At 46.0% G+C, this 23250-nt stretch overlaps 1 protein-coding gene across 3 annotated transcripts in view; it reads right to left on the reverse strand.

The window, feature by feature from the left end:
• Window positions 1-23250, reverse strand: part of DRD4 (dopamine receptor D4) — a 32983-nt gene that overhangs the window by 8725 nt on the left and 1008 nt on the right. The window contains exons 1-4 of one of the 3 annotated variants that reach the window (XM_033958841.1): window positions 14772-14900; window positions 9378-9661; window positions 8058-8170; window positions 6255-6856 (exon numbers count right to left, since the gene is read on the reverse strand). In XM_033958841.1, the coding sequence (XP_033814732.1) occupies window positions 6255-6856; window positions 8058-8170; window positions 9378-9626 (964 nt within the window). In that variant the 5' untranslated portion in view covers window positions 9627-9661; window positions 14772-14900. Of the gene's footprint in view, window positions 1-6254; window positions 6857-8057; window positions 8171-9377; window positions 9662-14771; window positions 14901-23250 lie in introns of those variants that run through there. The other 2 variants (XM_033958842.1, XM_033958840.1) reach the window with 2 other exon arrangements.

Here is a 23250-nt window from a genome sequence, read left to right on the forward strand (position 1 = left end):
AGACCAACTCCGTTATGAAGAAAGATTAAACAGGTTAGGGCTCTGTAGCTTGGAGAACAGACAGCTGGAGGGAGATAAAACAGAATACAACAGGTAAAGAAGGAATGGTTACGTACACCACCCTCCATGCCTCTTTTATCAAATTGCGTTAGAGGTTTTTAGTGCGGGCCAGCAAAGTAAATTCTCTGACTAGGAATACCAGACGTCTGGTAAAATCCGGACATATCCTCTTTTTAGAGAGCTGTTCAGGTGCCCAGATGGACTTTCCAAAACCCAGCAGTTTGTCCGGGTTTTGGAAAGCCCCGACGAACTCCGGCCACATCTGGATGGTCTCTGAGCACGCACGGATGATGTCACACATATCCTTGCATGCTCCAAGCCCTCCAGACACAGCTGTAGCTTGGGGAAGAAGAGAGGAGGTTTGCGGGGGGCGGTGCTGGAGGCTGAACTGGTATACCGCTCTATCTCCTACGCTCCTATGGATTCTATGAGCATCGGAGCATTTATCGCGCCGGCTCGTGCTTTTTAAATGTACTAGATCTACGGGGACCCTCCAAGAAACTAACATGCAGCAGATTTCAAAAAAATTTACAAAGAGATTATTTTGGTCTATGCACAAGCTGTGGAATTTGTTAGCAAAGAATGTGGCAGGTTTAGTGGTATAGTCGAGACTGGAAATGGTTTGGACAAGCTTCAGCAATGATTAGTCAGACAGACCTGGGGATGGTAAATGGAATGGATGTCGCTTTTTTTTTTTTTTAATCTGCCAGGCACTTCAGTATGAACGCTACGGGTGTTTTAATGCATTCTGGGGTTCAGCTCAAGGGGAATTAGAACAGTTGGTGTGTGAAGGCCTGAAAGGTAGAGAGCAAAGATCAAAGAAACCTCCTGGGGCTTTTTGCAGCGGACTTACCAGGCCCTGCCTTGTTCAGTTCACTGGACCAAATGAAGCTGCAGCTACAGCCAGGACTTGAGAGAGAGCCAGAGCTGCACAGAGGAATGGGCGGAAGAGGTCACAGTGTTAAGAAACATTAAAGGCTTGAGAGTATCTAAAAGCGTGAGTGCCTTTAACTGTTTCAGTGCCCTCCAAACTTTTCCTTGGCGTTTCTTTTTTAAAATTATTATTTATTTATAATTTTAAACATAATTCACAAGGCTGATAAAGCAATACATTAGGAAACAAAAATCAGAAGAAATTTTTCACGCTTTCTTCAAAATTAGAAGAAAGAAAAATAGAAAATATATAATCCTCTTTAGACCGTTTTGGGAAGGGGTAAAACGCGGACCTCACGGACCTGACGGACCTCGCGGATCTAAACCCGTACGGCCTTAAAAATCTGAGGTCCATGTCGGTCCGGTGTCCGTGCCGCTTGTAGTTTCTGTCGCTGACAGACCTTGATGAGATTTTAGCCCTGACGGATCCGTCTTAGCATAGGGAGGGAAAAGTGTTAGGATCTGTCAGCGCTAAAAATCTCTTCGAGGTCTGTCAGCGACAGAAACTACAAGCGGCACGGACACCGGACCAACATGGACCTCAGATTTTTAAGGCCGTACGGGTTTAGATTCGAGGTCTTCGAGTGCTGGAGTGGCAGAGCAGAAGCCAAGAGAGCGGGGACATAGGTTTTGGACTTGCTTTATGAAAAAGAAGTCTCCATACTCCAGCACTAGTCTTTGGCTCTGACAGACCTCGAAGAGATTTTTAGCGCTGACGGATCCTAACACTTTTCCCTCCCTATGCTGAGACGGATCCGTCAGTGCTAAAATCTCATCAAGGTCTGTCAGCAACAGAAACTACAAGCGGCGGGACACGGACTGACACAGACCTCAGATTTTTAAGGCCGAACGGGTTTAGATCCGCGAGGTCCATCAGTTTTTGAGCTAGAAGGGCAATTAATTACATCGGACAAAAAGAAGGAAAAAAAATCTTAAAAGAAAAGGCTAACGAGTGATTCTAATTGAGCCACAGTATCTATTCATTGCTTAGTTGACTCTATTCCTCTCATATCCCCCCTCCCCCCTTACTACAGCGTGATAGCCTTTTTTTAGTGCAGGCAGCTGCCTGCTCCCAACGCTCATTGGAACTCTACGAGCGTCAGGAGCAGCGCGGCTCCCTGCGTTAATAATCACTATTGCGCTTTAATAAAAGTGTGTGTGTGTGTGTGGGGGGGGGAATCCTCTTTTTCATATCTGTGAAGGTTCTCAAATGTTGAGGTTCAAAGAATACATACTTCAACCCAACTTCACTACGCATTTGCAGGGGTATGCTAGTAGAAATGTCTAGGGATCTAGTTTCTTCCCTCGTGATGAAATATCCCGCGTCATTTTCGCTATAAGGTGTATGAGACTGGCAAAGTATAAGGGATTTCAGGCACTGGATGTGCACTCTGGTTCACAGTCACAATTAAACGCTGAATTCATTTTTGGTCTCACTCTCATAGGGTCATGGGTTTGATATTCTGCCTCTCTGTGGTGCAATCAAGGCAGTTCACATTTATAACATGCAGGTATTTTCTCTGCCCCTAGTGGGCTCCCAATCGAAGCTTCTTTGTTCCACACACTATTGTGCTAGAACGCAGCTTGGCTCAGTGTTTAAATGAGGAATTTTTATAGTTCATCAGTGCAATTCATAGAAAAGCATTCACTTATCAACGATTACCAGCCCCGTTCTCTGGACAGTTATCAAATAGTCTCCTTGTTCTGTTTCTTCTACTTGAATACACAAGATAAATTCAGACTGGGACTGGGATTTGCTGGAATATGGTCATATATCTTTAAACCTCCAGGCTGTAGCATCTTCATGTCTACTCCGAATAAAGGTCTTTGGCTAACACAGTCTCTGACCCTAAGATATCAGGAATGGGAACCTGCCTCATGGATTGCTTCATGGGCGCACAGGTATGGGGAACCTGACTGCCTGCTGGGAGAGCAGAAAGAGAACAGAGAGAAGGGGGGGCTCCATATTCCAGCAAATCCCAGTCTCAGTTTGAATTTCTCTTATGTATTCAAGTAGAAGAGAGAGAACAAGGAGACTATTTGATAAGTGTCCAGAGACCGGGGCTGGTAATCATTGATAAGTGAATGCTTTTCTATGAATTGCACTGTCAAAAGGCAGGAGAGGGAAGCCGGAGCACCGGAGGGTGAAGAAAATCACTTGTGGTCTGCTCCGATTGTCTCTTCCTGTAGTAAAGTCGGGCTACACCAATCAGGAGCTGCTTTGACAGAATGCTAGGAATGATTAAGAAGGGGATCACGAACAGATCGGAGAAGGTTATCATGCCGCTGTACCGGGCCATGGTACGCCCTCACCTGGAGTACTGCGTCCAGCACTGGTCGCCGTACATGAAGAAGGACCCGGTACTACTCGAAAGGGTCCAGAGAAGAGCGACTAAAATGGTTAAGGGGCTGGAGAAGTTGCCGTACTGCGAGAGGTTAGAGAAACTAGGCCTCTTCTCCCTTGAAAAGAGGAGACTGAGAGGGGACATGATCAAAAATTCCAGATAATGAAGGGAATAGACTTAGTAGATAAAGAGAGGTTGTTCAACCAGTGTTCCCTCTAAGCGGGCGGGTGTTGTGAGCAAACTTTTTTCACTGTGAGCTAAAAATATCGGGCGCCAGCAAGTTATGAGCCAAATAAATATGTTGCTTTCTACCACAGAACTTCCTTACGTTTGTATGGAATCTATCCCCTTTCAACTTTAGAGAGTGCCCTCTCGTTCTCCCTGCCTTAGCTACTAAGTCTATTCCCTTCAGTACCTTGAATGTTTCTATCATGTCCCCTCTCAATCTCCTCTGCTCAAGGGAGAAGAGGCCCAGTTTCTCTAATCTTTCGCTGTACGGCAACTCCTCCAGCCCCTTAACCATTTTAGTTGCTCTTCTCTGGATCCTTTCGAGTAGTACCGTGTCCTTCTTAAAGTACCAGTGCTGGACGCAGTACTCCAGGTGAGGGCGTACCATGGCCCGGTACAGCAGCATGATAACCTTCTCTGTCTCTTCAGTCCAGCATCTGCCCCTTCCATTCACTGTCTGTCTTTCCCTGCCATCTCTCCTCCTGCCCCCCCCCACCCCCCAATTTGGTCTAGCATCCATCATCTTCCTTCTGTTCCCCTCATGGTCTGGCATCTCTATCCTTCCCTCCCCCCTGTGGTTTTTAGCATATCTCTCTTCTCATTTCCTCCACTCAGATCTGATCATTCTCTGCTCTCTCTTCCCTTTTCTTCTCTGGTCTTCCTTCTCTATTTTCTGCCTCCATCTAAATTAAATTCTTTCTTACTATTTAGTCCCGTTTCCCTCTTTTCACTGTGTCTACACACAGCTTGTCACCCCTTTCCCTCACCCCTCCATTATCTTACTATTTTCTTCCCCCTTTATTTATCTCCTCCTTCCATCCAGTATGTGTTCTTTCCCCACTTCCATTCAGCATCTGCTCTCCCTTCTCAACTGACATCCATCTGCCTTCTGCTCTCTCTCCCTTCTTCTCACTTCCATCATCTGTCCCCTTCTCTCTCTCTCTCTCATCTCCTCCATTCCCTCATCTGCCCCTTCTCTCTCTCTCTCTCTCTCCCCCCCCCCCCAACTTCCATCATCTGCCCCCCTTCCCCTCACCTTTGTGGGTCACTTTCTTTCCCCTGAGGGTGGCTCATGTCACAGGGGAAGCTTTGGCCGAGCAGAACCGCTTGATTGACAGTGGAACTTACTTGATTGATGTCGATGCTGGGGCCCGTTGCCGTTTGAAGGAAAAAAAAAAAGGTGGAAAAAAGGAACCTGTAAAGGCGAGAGGAAGGGAAACCTCCAGGACAGCTGCTTTTTGCCCTCCTTCAGCGGCCCAAGAGTTCAGACCAGCAGCGGCAGCTCTGTATGCTTTTAACTTCGGCACAGAGCTGCCCCTAATCAATAGTTTAGCGCGGTTTCATGAGGCAGCCTCGGGGCCTTTGATAGCCGGCCCGCTTCGATGATGCGATGTGGGCCGGCCTAGCAAAGGCCCCGAGGCTGCCTTATGAAACCGCGCTAAACTATTGATTAGGGGCAGCTCTGTGCCGAAGTTAAAAGCATACACAGCTGCCGCTGCTGGTCTGGAGGTGCGGAGACAAGGCAGGAGGCAAACGCGGTGGAAGGCAGGAGTCCCGGCGAAGGCAGGAGTCCCGGCACAGCGACTGCAACAGGAAGTTGCAAGTCAGCTGACGCCGGCCTTTCGTTGCGGCGGGGACCGAATCCTTCGCGGACCGGCAAGATTTTGTTTGCGGACCGGCGGTTGAAGAACTGTGCTCTACACTGTGTGCGCTGTGACGAGAAACTTGTGCGCTGCGAGGTAATATTTTGTGCGTCAGCGCACCCCAGCGCAGCTTAGCGGGAACACTGATTTTTTTTCACCCTTTCCAAGATAGAGAGAATGAGAGGGCACTCTCTAAAGTTGAAAGGGGATAGATTCCGTACAAAGCTAAGGAAGTTCTTCTTCACCCAGAGAGTGATGGAAAACTGGAATACTCTTCCGGAGTCTGTCATAGGGGAAAACACACTCCAGGGATTCAAGACAAAGTTAGACAAGTTCCTGCTGAACTGGAACGTACGCAGGTAGGGCTCTGGTAGGGTACTGGTCTTTGACCTGGGGGCCGCCGTGGGAGCGGACTGCTGGGCACTATGGACCACTGGTCTGACCCAGCAGCAGCAATTCTTATGTATAAGTTTGCACTGCAGCTGTGGCTTTTAATGTGCATGTCCAATTGTGAAAGACAGCTCCATGCATTCTCCACCAGTCTGAAGCATGCTTATATTGCTTCAGAGCTTCCCTGCCCAGCCCATCTTAGGGTTATCAGACAGCCAGGAAAACCCAGACATGTCCTTTTGTTAGAGGACTGTCTGAGTGTCCGGATGGACTTTCCAAAACCTGGTAGTTTGTATGTGTTTTGGAAAGCCCCAACCTACCGGCATGTACAGATCAAGTCACTTGCGTCCACGCATGCATGGAGGTCCTCCAGATGCAGCCCGGCAGTTGGAAAAGAAAGACAAAGCTATGAGGGGGCGGGACTAGAGGCAGAATAGGGCGGGGCTGGGGGGTAGAATGGGGCAGGGCCATGTGTCCGGATTTTTCCATGGAAAAATCTGGTAAGCCTACCTATCATGGCCCTGCAATTTAGCAAACATATTAATCAGTCACCTTTAATGACTGAATTTCACCAGAAATCCATCAGTCAACACTAATTACAATAATGAACACTAATTACAATAATGAACATACAAGTCATTGCTCACAAACTTACCTACAACAATGGGTAGAACCTTCATTGCCTTTCTCTCCCGTCCACTGACCCGCCGGCTCTTGGTCCGAGACCCTTTTGCCGATCGCAGGCTGAATTTAACTCCATTTTCCTCAGGACTCCCCTCTTGTACTTTTTCGGGGACTTCCAGGTCAGAAATGCTGTCCAGCTGGGTGAGAATTAGATCGTTTTCCGGGACCCCTTTATTGGCAGGATCTGGGCTGAGGCTGGGCATCAGATACTTCACCTTCTCGCTCTGATCTCTCTCGAGGCCCTTCAGGCTGAAGGAGAACTTCCTTTGGGAGCAGGCCAGTTGCCTCTTGCGGCCAACGCTCCATTTTCGGAGTCCGCGGCACATACAGTAATGGAGGAGCAGCATAACGGGACAAGGCACAAAGAAAGAGCAGACCGAAGAGTAGACCACAAAGTTGTCGTCTTCCAGTTTGCAGAACCTGGGGTCTCGACTGGCCACGTCGTTAAGGCCAAAGATAACAGGACTGGCCACGCCCAGTGACAGAACCCATGTGGCGGCAATGAGGATCAGTTGTCGCATGCTGAAGTGGTTCCTGTTGTATTTCAGTGGGAGGATGACAGCAATGTACCTGCTCCCGGTGAGAGAAAGCATAAGCATTAGGAGGAGCTTTAGGAAAAAGGAGAGAGATTTAAGACAATGCAATCAGAAGAAAACCAGGAGGGTGTTCAGGAAATTCATTTAGCAGTTAGAACAAACAAGAAACTCCTTTAAGGTTCTTCTGGAATGGACTGGAATGGCCTGTCAGTGGTGATAGTTTATCCTGGCTATGCTGAAATAGACAAAATTAGTGGTAGTGGCCTGTCCTAGAGAATGACACAGGGACAAACTTTTCGCCGTCCCCGCATGAACTCTATTTCCCCTTCCCGTCCCCATGAGTTTTGTTGCTGTCCCTGTCCCATTCCTGTAAGCTCTGCCTTGATCGCACAAGCCTCGAACACTTATGATTTTAAAGTGTTTGACGCTTGTGCAGATGAGGAGGCATTGGTGGAATGAGGCATTATGACATCATAACCTGAGTTCTAGAATGTTGCTACTTGTGATTTTAAAGTGTTTGAGGCTTGTGCAGATGAAGATGGAGCTTAGGCTTTGGTGGAATGAGGCATTATGACATCACAATCTGAGCTCTAGAATGTTGCTACTTATGATTTTAAAGTGTTTGAGGCTTGTGTGGATGAGGACGGAGCTTAGGCATTGGTGGAATGAGGCATTATGACATCACAAGCTGAGCTCTAAAATGTTGCTACTTATGATTTGAAAGTGTTTGAGGCTTGTGCAGATGAGGACGGAGCTTAGGCATTGGTGGAATGAGGCATTATGACATCACAAGCTGAGCTCTAGAATGTTGCTACTTATGATTTTAAAGTGTTTGAGGCTTGTGCAGATGAGGACGGAGCTTAGGCACTGGTGGAATGAGGCATTATGACATCACAATCTGAGCTCTAGAATGTTGCTTCTTAGGATTTTAAAGTGTTTGAGATTTGTGCAGATGAGGACAGAGCTTAGGCATTGGTGGAATGAGGCATTATGACATCACAATCTGAGCTCTAGAATGTTGCTACTTAGGATTTTAAAGTATTTGAGGCTTGTGCGGATGAGGACGGAGCTTGCAGGAATGGGGCAGGAACAGGAAAAGAACTCGCGGGGATGGGATGGGAAAATGAGTTCCCAAGGGGACGGGGAAAAATTAGTGTCAATGTCTAGCTGTCCTGTCTAAACTGACCATGTTGACATACACAAGAGCAGTAATGGGCTAACAGTGGTGATGGTCTTACCTGTCTACACTGATGGCACAGAGGTTAAAGATGGAGGCTGTGCAAAGCATCACGTCCATGGTCATTAGAGCATCACAGAGATATGTATTTAGGGTCCAGACTCCTCCCAGGAACTTCCAAAAAAGAAAAGAGAATCCACAGAGAGCTGTAAGAAGCTTGAGCAAAAGAATTTATGTATTCATTCAATTTGCTATACTGTTCTTCCAGGGGAGCTCAGAATGGTTTATATGAATTTATTTATGTACTCAAGCATTTTTTCCTGTCTGTTCCTGCAGGCTCACAATCTATCTAATGTACCTGGAGCAATGAGGAGATTAAATGACTTGCCCAGGGTCACAAGGAGCAGTGTGGGTTTGAACCTAGAACCTCAGGGTGCTGAGGCTGTAGCTTTAACCATTGCACCACTCTAGAAATCAAAATGTAGCAAAAGTGAGCCAAGTATAGGACAATAAAGCCATTGTGACATCACTGGTGAGGTTGGCTCTTAGGCATTGGTGGAATGAGGCATTATGATGTCACAATAGCAGCTCTGGTTATCAGAAGCTGAATCTTTTCGCACTATTTATTTACTCAATTTTCTATACTGTTCTCCCAGGGGAGCTCAGAACGGTTTAAATGAATTTATATTTATTCAGGTACTCAAGCATTTTTCCCTTTCTGTCCCTGCAGGCTCACAATCTATCTAATGTACCTGGGGGGATTAAGTGACTTGCTCAGGGTCACAACCTCAGGGTGCTGAGGCTGTAGCTTTAACCACTGTCCCAGAGACAAATGCAGGAATTGATGTTTTATTAAAGAAATGACAATTTTGCATGAGGTAAAACTCTTTATAGTTTATAAATCTTTCCTTTAACAGTTAAAGGAAAGATTTATAAACTATAAAGAGTTTTACCTCATGCTAATTTGTCATTTCTTTAATGAGACATTAACTATTTTTTTCTGTGGCCCTCCAAGTACCTACAAATCCAAAATGTGGACCTGCAAAGGGTTTGAGTTGGAGACCACTGTCTTAGAGGGAACAATCTCCCTGTCTCTTCCTCCTGCTTGCTTGCCTCCTTCTCTTTCTATCTTTCCTCACCTCCCCTGACTTGCCCCAAATTCTTATTCCCTGTCTTCATGTTGATTTCCCTTCTCCCTTCTGCTTTGTCTCTTCTCCATTTGACATCTCAACTTCTCCCCTTCTCTCCTTCTTCTCCTTTCTGCCCTTCCATTCCCACCCCTTCTCCTCCTCCTTTCTCTATGCCCTTTCTTCTTTTGCCATCTACCACTGCCATTCTGCTTCTCTGGTCTCCCATTCCCCTTCAACTGTTGAAGCCTTACCTCGGAGTACACATAGAGTGGCAACACCAGCACCGCCAGCAGCAGGTCGGCCACAGCCAGGCTGACAATGAAATAGTTGGTGGCAGTTTTGAGGGCACGTTCGGTCAGCACACTTAGGCACACCAGGACGTTGCCTAGGATGATGATGACAATCAGAGGGATACCAAAGAAGAGGGCTAAGTAGTTATAGCTGGTGCCACGACCATCCGTTGCTATGTCCCGAGTCTGGTTCTGAGTGTCATTGGTCATGGTTCCATCCCTCTCCGGCTGCCTGTCTTCAACATCTGTCGAAAAACAGAGCACAGGAAATGATGTCAGTGTAGGCCAAGCCATGAGGAATTCTGGGACATCAGAAATAATGACTGCTTCTCAATGGTTCTAAATTCTGGTTCCTATGAGCCCCCAAAACATGTCTTGAGCCAAAATTCAGTGGAGTAATTTAAAGGCAAGCGCCGGTGTTTAAACTGATGTGCTGTTCAGTATTATGTGGTGGCTACCCATAAGTTCAGTTTAGACCTGCTGTGCAGCTTATCTGGAGAGCAGTTGAAAATGGCCACTGTCCAGATAAATTCATGGCTCTTGTCCCCTTTCCATTGCAAATGCAAGCAGTGTCTCACTTCCGGCTCACCACACAATTGTTTCCCACGTACTCACCTTTATAGGACCCCCAGGGACCCCTGAAGAAGACTTTTTGTCGAAACGTGGACCGTGTTGGGTCCTGTATCCCTAGCGGACTAGGTCCTTTAAGGCTCTTATGTGGATGATTTACTTTTATGTGGATGGAATTATTTTATGTGGATGATTTCAGTGGACCTTTGGAACTTTGACACTTTCAAATAAAGTCCATTTAGGAACATCGTCACTCCACAGAGCTTTTTTGGGTTTTCTCTTGCCTCTCTGCACATTCTTTCCACCCTTTCACTATACAGATAGTGTTGTGTCGGTGAGATTTTCGGCTCAACGCTGTCTGTTTAGTGTCCAATAATTCACGGATAGTGGGGTTATGTATTCCCTGGCCACCATTGTCATTTTCCCCCTTCCCAGTTTGTACCAGTCTAGTATTGTACGTCTGTTCAAAGTTGTCACCCACTACTTATGAGGAATTCAGAAAATGTCTAAAAACTCACCTGTTCCTAAAGTATCTAGACAACTGACCCACTCATCTTCTTTCTCCTCCATAGTGATTCCTCTGTCCTATTAATCTCTTTCTCCTCAACAACGCATTTCCGGTCCTATTAACTCTCCTCTTCCCCCCTCTTAAATTCAATCAATTTGTACCTCGCTTAATCTATTGTAAACTGCATAGAACTTAACAGTATTGTGGTATATAAACTGTTATTATTATTATTATTATTATTATAAGAATAGTCTTACTGGGTCAGACCAATGATCCATCAGCTCACGGTGGCCAATCCAGGTCACTAGTACCTGGCCAAAACTCAGAGTAGCAACATTCCAGGATCTCAAAGAATAACAAGGTTCCGGAACCCCAATGAGAGCAACATTCCAGAGCTGAGATTGTGATGTCATAATGCCTCAGTCCACAGAGCCTCAGAGCCAACCTCAGCAGTGATGTTACAATGGCTTCATTGTCCTATACTTGGCACAGTTAAGAACATAAGAACTCAACTGTTCCTAAAGTATCTAGACAACTGACCCACTCAGCTTCTTTCTCCTCCATAGTGATTCCTCTGTCCTATTAATCTCTTTCTCCTCAACAACGCATTTCCGGTCCTATTAACTCTCCTCTTCCCCCCTCTTAAATTCAATCAATTTGTACCTCGCTTAATCTATTGTAAACCGCATAGAACTTAACGGTATTGCGGTATATAAACTTATTATTATTATTGTTATTGTCCCCGTTATTTTAATGTTGTAATTCGCTTAGAAATATTTGATAAGCGTATGTATCAAATTGTAAAGAAAACTTGAAACTTCCTCCAGCTCACCCTCTTCTGTCTGGGAAGCTGTTGTATTAGCACATCTGAAAGGTCCCCTCCTTAACTTTGGAGCGCTAGGCAAATGCTTAATTTGCCTATGCCTTAATCCTGCCCTGGACCTCTGTTCTCTACCATATGCTTGCCAGCTTTCTCTTCCCCCTTGCCATATCCTGATCCGTAACTGTTCGCTTCCTCTCGTGTATTGGTCCATTACCTTGTAACGGTTGGGCTGCTTCGTTTTAATTTTGCGATTCTCTTACTGTGAGGTGTCAAGGTCGCAGCACTGTTCAAGAACGTCAAATAAATATATAATAAATAAATGAATGAGGAAGCTTCTTGTACTCTACCTAGACAGGGTTTGTTTTTTATTTTATTTTTTTTAATAAATGTGTTGTTTGGGGTTTTTTTTTTTTCCATATGCAAAATACAAAAGGAATTACAACAATAACCAGCAATGAAACAGACAATATAAAACCATCCGCGTGGCTTCTTCACGGAAGCTTTAGAGATATGAGCTAAAATCAAGACAACAACCCCCCCCCCCGACCCCCCCAAGAGCTCCAGTGTCAAGAATTCAAAAGAGCACTAAGGGCTCCTTTTACGAAGGTGTGCTAGCGTTTTTATCGCACGCACCGGATTAGTGCACGCTGTAGCGCGCCCCACCCAAAAATCTACCGCTTGCTCAAAAGGAGGCGTAGCGGCTAGCGCGCTTGGCAATTTAGCACGCGCTATTCCGCGCGTTAAGGCCCTAGCGCACCTTCATAAAAGGAGCCCTAAGGGCGCTATGGGACAGACCATCCCAAACAGGTAACCAGATTGACCTGATGTGCCCCGTTTTACATCCAGGTAATCTAATATAATAAAGCCCTAAGCGCGCATGCGCACTCCCACCTGCGTGCTCCCGTTTTCCGTGCGCTGTAGGGACCCGCAGGTAGGGGTGCGCATGCACGCGGCGGCGTGGAGCCTGTTGGCTGCGGCGGCTCTTGCCATCTGAAGGATAAAGCCAAAAAGCACGGAGCTGGAAGGGAGAGGAGCTGCTCTCCTCCCTCCTCCCCTCCCCCAAAGGACTTAAGAACCCCCAAAGCTCGCTTCGGGTCCGACAAGGGCTGCGGGTCCTGAAACCTTCCAATTCAAGCAGCGTTTGCAGCACTCTACACACGCTGCTTCATGGCCTTCTACTGCCCTGATTTGCTGGGCAGTAGAAGGCCCCGAAGCAGCGTGTGTAGAGTGCTGCAGACGCTGCTGGAATCGGAAGGTTTGTCAGGACCGCGGGAAGGGAAGGGGGGGGCGGTAAGGGACTAAGGGAGCCGGCCAGACCGCGGGAAGGGAAAGGGGGGGTAGGGGAAATGCTGCTGCTGCACAGGGAAGTGGTGTGGGGGGGAGGGAAATGGAGGGGGAGGGAATGCTGCTGTGGCTGCTGCATAGGGAAGTGGTGGGAGAGAAATGCTGCTGCATAGGAGGCAGGGAGAGAGACAGATAAAGAAAAGAAGAAAGACACAGGGGCAGGGAGAGACACAGAAAGACAGACAGACAAAGGGGGCCAGGGAGAGAGAGAGAGACAGAAATAAAGACACACAAACATATATTCTAGCACCCGTTAATGTAACGGGCTAAAATACTAGTTATAATAATAATAGTTTATTTTTATATACTGCCAAACCATGAGTTCTTGGCGGTTTACACAATAGTAATTACAAGTAATTCAAATTCAGATCCAAATAATAATGTCTTATAAAAGAAAGTAACACAATTCAATAAAAGATACTAACAAAATGCGACCTTATCTTATTCCAGTTTTAACATTGTAAACATTTCATTTCTCCAGAGAGTAATAGTAGGAATATTAGAATGTTTCCACTGAAAAAGAATACACTATCTAGCTATTAAAGAAGTCTTTGTAACAACACATTCCCCTCCCACTAGACAGACCCAAGGAGTATACCTGGGAAAAAGCAGGACATCCGTCCTCAAAGGGATCCTTTTATGTAATATGGTTTGTACATATAATCCCACAAAGGACCAAAAGGGTTGTATCCTCTCACAGGACCAAAACATACGGACCACCTGGACAGGATTAATAAAATCTCCTTACCGCAGTGATGCCCTTGCAAGATAATTGGTTTTCTTAAGGGACCAGATACTGCGGGTAAAATCTGGCACAGTGCTTAATATAGTAGAAGGTAATGGGTTTGTGAGCGATGTGTTTTATGCTTGTCTTATGAAAGTTAATAGGCGCTGGGAGATCCAGCAGAAATTAAGTGCCGCTGTCAGAGATACAGATCTTTTAAACCACAGCAGGCTTTGTGAATGGTGGCTCAGATGAGAGGTTAACAAGTGCTACAAAAAAGAGACCTGCTTGGTCCCAAAACCTCATGTGCATCATTGATTAAGAGGTGATAGGCTCCGGCGTAATCTAAGGAAATACTTTTTTACAGAAAGGGTGGTAGAAGCATGGGACAGTCTCCCAGAAGAGGTGGTGGAGACAGAGACTGTGTCTGAATTCAAAAGGGCCTGGGATAGGCACGTGGGATCTCTCGGAAAGAGAAAGAGATAATGGTTACTGCGGATGGGCAGCTCTATGACCTCACAATGCAGGTGCACAGAGCCTTAGCCTATAGGAAGAGGAGATGCAAATGTTAAGAGCCTTAGCCAATAGGGAGAGGAGGAGATAATGGTTACTGCGGATGGGCAGACTAGATGGGTCATTTGGCCTTTATTTACCATCATGTTACAATGTTTCTATAACCATAAAGTTCTATGACATCACAATGCAGGTGCACAGAGCCTTAGCCTATAGGAAGAGGAGATGCAAATGTTAAGAGTCAGCCAATAGGGAGAGGAGGAGCTGGTGGATGCTGCGGATGGGCAGACTGGATGGGCCATTTGGCCTTTATCTGCCATCATGTTTCTATAATTATAAAGCTCTATGACATCACAATGCAGGTGTAAAGAGCCTTAGCCAATAGGAAGAGGAAATGCAAATGTTAAGAGTCAGCCAATAGGGAGAGGAGGAGGTAGTGGATGCTGCGGATGGACAGACTGGATGGGCCATTTGGCCTTTATCTGACGTCATGTTTCTATAATTATAAAGCTCTATGACATCACAATGCAGGTGTAAAGAGCCTTAGCCAATAGGAAGAGGAAATGCAAATGTTAAGAGTCAGCCAATAGGGAGAGGAGGAGGTAGTGGATGCTGCGGATGGACAGACTGGATGGGCCATTTGGCCTTTATCTGACGTCATGTTTCTAAAAAAAAAAAAAAACACTGACCACTGCTTACTGAATATTGTCAAATGTACAGTGGAATACTAGTTGCTTGCCCAGACCAGGAGGAACCGTGATCACGTAGCTGGCTTCACATTAGCAACATTTCCTGCTCCCATGCTGTGTGGGCTTTGCTGGGGCAAGCAAGAAGTAACATAATGGGGGAGGAGGGGTGGAAGTTTGCATCTACCTCATGTAAATAACCTCAGGGGAGCCACAGGGCATTTTCGACAGGTGTCGGTGCTTTGTCTTGGTGCACACCGCCTGAAAAAAGGATCCGGGCCTCCTGCTTCTAAAGGAGACATTCGGTATGGAAATAACGGCAGATGGCTGAAGTAATTTCTGTGCAATCTCCATGACGACTCTGGATTTAAAAAAAAAAAAAAAAAAAGGCCTGAATGAGAGAGAAAGGGGAGCTAATGAAATTCATTAAAAAAATAAATAAATAAATTTGAAAGTCTTTCAATGTTTTATTTTATTGTTCTCATGGGCAACCTGCCACTTTGCAAAATAGTTTCTAAGGGACCAGATCTCTCTAGGCCAGTGGTCTCCAACTCAAACCCTTTGCAGGGCCACATATTGGATTTGTAAGTTCTTGGAGGGCCTTAGAAAAAAATGTTAATGTCTTATTAAAGAAATGACAATTTTGCATGAGGTAAAACTCTTTATAGTTTATAAATCTTTCCTTTTGGCTAAGTCTTAATAATAATATTGTAATTTATAGCTAAAGAGATATATGATCAAGAAACTGTTTTATTTTACTTTTGTAATTATGGTAAACATACCGAGGGCCTCAAAATAGTACCTGTCAGGCCGCATGTGGCCCCCGGGCCGCAAGTTTGAGACCACTGCTCTAGGCCTTTAATAACAGCCCAGGTCTGGTCATAAATCATAAGGAACAGAGGTGCACATGGAAAACTATGAGCTTTGAGAGCAGCGCGGGGCATTCAGCGCAGCTCGCTGCGCTAAAACCCGCTATCGTGGTTTAGTAAAACAGGGGTGGGGGGGTATGTTTTCTATTTATCCAAGGTCAGTATTCAATGTGGTTTAAGTGGGCAGGAGAGGCTTTTGCGCGCTTACATCGCATTGAATCGGTCATCCTTGATAGTTTAACGGAACATAATCCATGCAAGACTTACACCCTAAATGGCGAGATCCTAACAAGAACTGAAGCAGAGCGTGACCTAGGGGTGATCGTCAGTGAGGACATGAAGGCTGCCAATCAAGTGGAGCAAGCTTCCTCCAAAGCAAGGCAAATCATAGGTTGCATACGCAGGAGTTTCGTCAGCCGTAAGCCTGAAGTCGTTACGCCATTGTATAGATCCATGGTGAGACCACACCTGGAGTACTGTGTGCAATTTTGGAGGCCGCATTACCGAAAAGATGTGCCGAGACTAGAGTCGGTGCAGAGAATGGCCACCCGGATGATCGCGGGTCTCAAGAATCTCCCTTACGAGGAAAGGCTGGATAAGTTACGGCTCTACTCACTCGAGGAACGCAGAGAGAGGGGAGACATGATCGAGACGTTCAAGTATCTCACGGGTCGCATCGAAGTGGAAGAAGATATCTTCCTTCTCAAGGGTCCCACGGCAACCAGGGGGCACCCGTGGAAAACCAGGGGAGGGAAACTGCACAGTGACACCAGGAAATTCTTTTTCACTGAGAGAGTGGTTGACCGCTGGAATAATCTTCCACTTCAGGTCACTGAGGCCAGCAGCGTGCCTGATTTTAAGGCCAAATGGGATAGACACGTGGGATCTATTCACTGAGTTAGGTGGGGAAGGGTCATTGCGGTGGGCAGACTGGATGGGCCGTGGCCCTTATCTGCCGTCTATTTCTATGTTTCTATGTTTCTAACTTAACCATACAATGCTGCTGAAAAATCCAGTGAGCTCATTGGCATTGTCTAGTTAGCGCCAAGCAGTCCAGAGATGGAGTCATGGAGGAGCCGAAAGATAGGTGGGCACAAGCAAGATCAGTGCGGGCGCTCGCATACCAGACAGAGGGCACCACATAAAATGCAATCCTGTCTATGCTCAATTATGTAAGCAGATATCAGGAGTGAATATCGCAGAGCTGTCCAGGGGGGGCCGACCCACTCAGCGGAAGATTCAGGGTCAGCCCCCAGCCCGCCCTGTTCTGCTCACTGCTCTGCCCAGCCTGTACATCGCTCCGCCCCCCCTGGCATAGCCAATTGGCAGCCAGAGACAAAAGGAGATGTTCCTCCCCTCTGCTGTGACAGCAGGAAAGGCATTCATAAAAGGTCGTTTTCTGCTGCCTCAGGATTAGCAGCAAAAGCGGGAGTCTCCTGCTGACAGTGGGGAGACTTGGCAGGTCTGATATTGGCCGGCACCTGCCTAACTTCTGAGTCCACTGAAGATCCATATTTTAGTGCCGGCATTGAACATCTGAATCTAATTCAGCCCACGGTTGTCAGTGGATTTAAAACCGTCACACAAAAGTAGGGATCAAGAGGTATTTACACTGGGATCTTTATTCAAATGATATGAAGCAAAACATAAACAACCCCGAAGCCCTTTAATTCTCTATGGGCTTCGGGGCTGTTAGCAAGGCTTTGTAAAAGAGGCTGAAAGTGTCAAGAAAAGTGTGGAATAGCTTGTAAGTTTCATGGCTCCACATCATTCTCTTCTTGGATGGGCTGAGAATTTTTCAGTGGCCCCTTGTACTGTGATGTCATAATGCCACCAATGCCTTATTCCACCAATGCCTCATCGGTGATGTCACAATGGCTTGGCTTCCCTTCACTTGTGTCCGTTTTCTAGATGCTTTTGCCTCACTGAAATGAAAAGTGTCCAGAAAAGTGTGGAACAGCTCGTAAGTTTCATGGCTCCACATCAATCTCTTCTTGGCTGGGATGAGAACTTTCCAGCAGCCCCTCGTATATTGTACGTTGTTCTTGTAGCAAAATCCATGTTACCTCCTCTCGGACTTTGTTTAGCAATCTTAAATACCAAAACTTGTATATCTCTTGCATCATGACCTGCCCCATTCCAATGGTCTACAAGGAGAGCTGAGGTAATATTTCTGTTTGTACAACTCCTATGTTCTTGACTGCATCATTCTTTTAGTTTCTCCTACCTAAATCAACTCACATGGAAACTGGATGAGATATATGGCAAGACTAGCATTACAGTTTGATTTATGTTTAAGACTATACTCTTTGCGGCTCTGTGGGTGAACATAAATCTGTGTCACCCAACTGTGAAGACACATGTTGCAGTTTCCACATTTGTCATGACCTGCGTTAACAGATATCTTTGGTTGGCACTGGAATGGAGAGCAACATCGAGGGGATTTAAGAAATCGTTAAAGAAACACCTTATGAAATATGGTATTCAGTGATACTGGGTTAGCACAAACGACTGTAAAAAAAAACCTGCTGGAGAGGGTGCAGAGACGAGCAACAAAACTAGTAAAAGGTATGGAGAAACTGGAATACGAGGATCGACTTAATCCCACCCATCCCCTCCAGGATCCTCTCCGTCTCCACCCGTCCCCATCAGGATCCTCTCTGTCCCCACCCACCTCCGCAAGGAATTACCTCCATCCCCGCCCGTCCCCATAAAAAGCAGCAATTACTTCTGACAGGATCATCAATTCCACAGTTTATTTTGTGTTTGTGCTGCTGTTTTCCTTGTGGAATCTCTTTGGTGGAACCCTTTTTTTGTTTTCTGTTTAGGTAATTAACTTATAAACCCCCTCTTTTACTAAGGCTGACGTGTCCATTATATTATATGGACGGACCCTGCTTCCAAAGCCTTCCATCCCCGGGGGGTCCCTGTGAGAGTTCCGTGGGCCAGAGGTGATCGATGCGGCGTTATCTTCGAGCCAGCTCCCTCTTCCTAATTGATTCAGTGCACAAAGCCACGGGCAGTGGCTCCTACGGGCATTCTGCGCCTGAACCGGAAGCAACGTCAGAGGGAAGGCTTCCAGATGAGGCACGGGATGTGCAAGGTGCAATTAGTACTATTATGGGGGTGGGGTCTGGGGTGGAGATTGGGTAGGGATGGGCGGGGTCTGGCCCACGACTAAGCCCCGTGTTCTTCAACTGCCGGTCCACGGACCGATGCCGATCCACAGAAGAATTCTTTTATTTCTGCCGGTCCATAGGTGTAAAAAGGTTGAAAAACACTGGGCTAAAACACTGCATTCTAATTATGGAGCTTAAAAATCATTTAAAACTAATATTTCCATCATGTAAAGGTGTAAAGTGAAAGAAAGTTTTCTTAGCTACTTTTTTCTATTGGACTCCTAAATTATGGAATATATTACCATTACATAGCAAACTGTTTTCTGTTCTGCTATCAAGACAAAATATTGCCCAAAATTGCACTGGCTGCCAATTGAGGCGAGAATATTGTTTAAGTTTGGTTGTATATGTTTTAAGTCTTTACATGGTCTTTTACCTTATTATTTTCTTGACCACTTTGGATTTGCTAATAGAAAACGCCCTGCATGGGGTTCACGGATATTTGACTTTCCATTTGTTAAGGGATGTGTTTACACTCGATTCTTTGGCAGAATTCGATCTTATCAGGCATATTGGATAAACATCTTGGTAATTTTATATTAAGTTCCAACTATCTGGCATTTAGAAAATTGTTAAAAACTTACTTGTTTGGTAAATTAACTAATGCATTGTAATTCACTGTGAACGTCCGGTATCTTTACTCTGTAAACTGCACAAAACTGAGAGGTAGCTGCAATATACAAGTATATTGCTACTAGTCTTTAAGCCCCTTACATTAACAGGTGCTAGAATAGATGTGTCTGTCTGTCTTTCTTTCTGTCTCCTTAGCTGCTGTCTGTCTGTTTTTCTTTCTGTCTGTCTCTCTCCCTGGCCCCCTGTCTATCTTTCTCTGGCCCCCCGAGCAAACCAAGATTGCTGCCTACCCCCCAGCACACCCCTCTCCCCAAAGCAGCCTTTTTCCCTCTCCCCCTCCACTTTTTTATGTCTGTCTCTCTCCCTTGCCCTCTGCCTATCTCTTTCTGCCCCCCCCCAAGCAAACCAAGATTGCTGCCTGCCCCCCCCCCCCAGCATACCCCTCCCCCCCCAAAGCAGCCCTTTGCTCTCTCCCCCTCCATTTTTTTATGTCTGTCTCTCTGTCTCTCTCCCTGGCTCCCTGCCTATCTCTTTCGGGCCCCCCCCCCAAGCAAACCTAGATTGCTGCCTGCCCCCCAGCACACCCCTCCCCCCAAAGCAGCCCCTTTCCCCTCTACCCCTCCACTTCTTTCTGCCACACGCTACACACAGTCCATTCCGTTCTTACCCTATACAATTGCTTTTATTCCATCCCCAATTTTCCCAACTCGCTCACACCATGCAAAACACACACATCACGTGTGTAAAGTGCCATGCTCAGCTCTGATAACCTCGCAGTAAGACTTTGCTTTGTCCCAACGGCGCTGTGCTTTTTCCTTCGCTCACTCACCTTTTTGACCTGATCATCCTTTAATTCTGTTGCCGCCGCAAATCAAACATGACCAAGGAGTCAGACACCACGGCGGCAGGGAACACGCAGTTGTAAGTGCACATGCGCACTTAGGCTTTTATTATTGTAAAGGATGTTACTATGTAGTTCAAGAAACACATACCATCTTGACTGAATCTTAACTCAAGTTTGATTTTTGAGTTATGACTTTGTAATTCCTGGAATGATTATATCTAGCTTCTTATTTTGTAAACCACTTTGAAATGTAATCGATATTAGTGGTGTAGAAATACTGGATAATAACACGTAATGCAACAGACAAGAAATCCGTTTCATTATTTCAAGCTGCCACAAACCACACCCCTTTCTCAAAAATAAATTTTGCCTATTATGATTTTACAAAAAGCATGTATACAGTTGGAGCTAACATAGTAACATAGTAGATGACGGCAGATAAAGACCCAAATGGTCCAGCCAGTCTGCCCAACCTGATTCAATTTTTTAATTTTTTCTTCTTAGCTATTTCTGGGCAAGAATCCAACGCTCTGCCCGGTACTGTGCTTGGGTTCCTACTGCCGAAATCTCCGTTAAAACCTACTCCAGCCTATCTACACCCTCCCAGCCACTGAAGCCCTCCCCAGCCTATCCCCCACCAAACGGCCATACACAGACACAGACCGTGCAAGTCTTCCCAGTACTGGCCTTAGTTCAATATTTAATATTATTTTCTGATTCTAAATCTTCTGTGTTCATCCCACGCTTCTTTGAACTCAGTCACAGTTTTACTCTCCACCACCTCTCTCGGGAGCGCATTCCAGGCATCCACCACCCTCTCCGTAAAGTAGAATTTCCTAACATTGCCCCTGAATCTACCACCCCTCAACCTCAAATTATGTCCTCTGGCTTTGACTCATCAGAATCCTACTGCTCCTACCAGCTCAGTTAGAACATAACATAACTAACATGACATAACAATATGCTTGTATATCGCAGCTATGTCTCCGTTCTGTGCGGTTTAAAGAGAAAAGATACTGAATGTTCACAGTGAATTACAGCCCATTAGTTAAAAAATGTACCAAACAAGTAAGTTTCTAACAATTTTCTAAATGCCAGATAGGTGTTAGAACCAGGGGTGTCCAACCTTTTGGCTTCCCTGGGCCGCATTGGCTGGAAAAAAATGTTTCTGGGGTCGCACAAACACGCAAATGCTGCAGCAAGACAAAGGAGGGAGCCGGCAAGACAGTAAACACCCAGGGGCAGTGGAGGAAAACACTGCATCGCCCTCGACCGGGGCCGCACAAAATACTTAACAGGGCTGCAAGTTGGACACCCCTGATCTAAACTTTCCTTTATAACTGGCCCAGTCCTTCATCCATTATTTTATACAGCTTCTCAAATTAGCCCTGGCATACAGTGATGGCTTTTGATGGAAGGCCAGATCTCACACTGACCCAATGCTGACCCTCTTGAATCCTGCAATAAGGTGCCCATAATCTGGCTTCCAGGTGTCGTCCTGGTGACTTTCTCCCCCAGGGTTTCTCTCTGCTGTCTCCCGTCCCTGCTGGCCAAGAGATCTAAAGACCTGAGCTGAGAATTGAATCCAGATCCCTACATATGGCAGCGCTCAGAACATCGCTGAGCCTTTGGGGGGGGGGGGGGGCTGTCATTGAGCAAAATATCCGGACAGGACTCATTTAAGAGGGATAACTCTGTTTGCCTGTGAAAAAGCAATCTAAAGCTTTTACGAGAAAATGTAGCCCTTAAAGTGAGATTCATGGTACAGTGTCCAAATATAAAAATTAAAGAGACTCGGGATCAACCCAATAATTAGGCAGGAATAAACAGTCGCCTAGTGCAGCTGTTTCATTGAGGGGGGTTTGTCAAAGCCATGAATGGGTCATTTTCAACTGCCCCATGTAGCCTGGTTATTCTAGGAGGGTTGGTATTGGGGTGATCATGATGGTTGCGGATCCAGAGAATTTAAAAGTTGATTGAGGGGGCACAGGGCTGAAGGTCTGCCTAGGGCAAGTGCCTAATACCCTTCAACCTCAACTGTGCAGACAAAACTGAAGGGAAAGCACGTAAGAATAGCCTTCCTGGGTCAGACCAATGGTCCATCTAGCCCATTATCCCATCTTCATGTAGGCCAATCCAGGTAACAAGGATCAGAACAAAGGAGAAATGTAAAAAAGTGAGAAGAAATAAAGGGAAAAGTGGGAAGGAAACATTATCCTATACTTGGCTCACATAAGAATCAGAGTACGAATGGGCCCAGCCACTGATCCTCAAGCCTTGCATTGAAGAACACCGGTATAGAAGGACTGAGGCTGAGATAGACACTGAAAAAATGACATGGGATGGTTTCCTGTGGTACTGGGACCGAAAGTCCATCAAGCCCAGCATCCTGTTTCCAACAGTGGCCAACCCAGGTCCCAAGTACCTGGCAGAAACCCAGAGAGTAGCAACATTCCAGAGCTCAGAGATTGTGATGTCATAATGCCTCATTCCACCAATGCCTAAGAGCCAACCTCAGCAGTGATGTCACAATGGCTCAATTATCCTATACTTGGCTCACATAAGAATCAGAGTACGAATGGGCACAGCCACTGACCCTCAAGCCTTGCACTGAAGAACGCTGGTGTAGAAGGACCGAGGCTGAGATAGACACTAAAGAATGACACTTACCAATCTTCCAGAAAACTACACAGTAGCCAAAAGCAAAGCAGAGAAGCTAGTCTTATAAAAATAATCATTCCTTAAATAGGAACTGATACAGCAACAAAGGTGAGGACATAGAGCAGGAAGGGATGGGGAAAAGAAAGAGGTGGAAAACAATGGAGGAAGAAAGAGGAAAAGTAATGGAGGGAGAGGAAGGGAATGCAAAGAGACGGCAAAAGAGAGAGAAGAAAGGGAAAGGGACGTCAAAGTAGGAAAACAAAACAAGAAAAACAGAGGAAAGAGAGAGAAAGCAAAAGGAGCCGAGCAAGAGAGGCAACACAAAGTAGGAAGAAGAGAGAGGGAAGACGGGTTGGTGACAAAGAGGGGGAGGCAGATATGAGGGAAGGGAGGGCTGGCAAAGTAGGGGAAAAGACTAAGAAAGCCAGAACCCTCAGCAGGTGAAGCAGAAATCCAACAGTTTCAAAAGCTCCGCTGACACTGGCTGGCTGGCTTCTTTCCTCCAAGGGATCAGAGGCAACATTTTCCACTCTCTTTGAA

This window comes from Geotrypetes seraphini, chromosome 9 (genome assembly GCF_902459505.1).
Source record: "Geotrypetes seraphini chromosome 9, aGeoSer1.1, whole genome shotgun sequence".
Classification (NCBI taxonomy): Eukaryota; Metazoa; Chordata; class Amphibia; order Gymnophiona; family Dermophiidae; genus Geotrypetes; species Geotrypetes seraphini.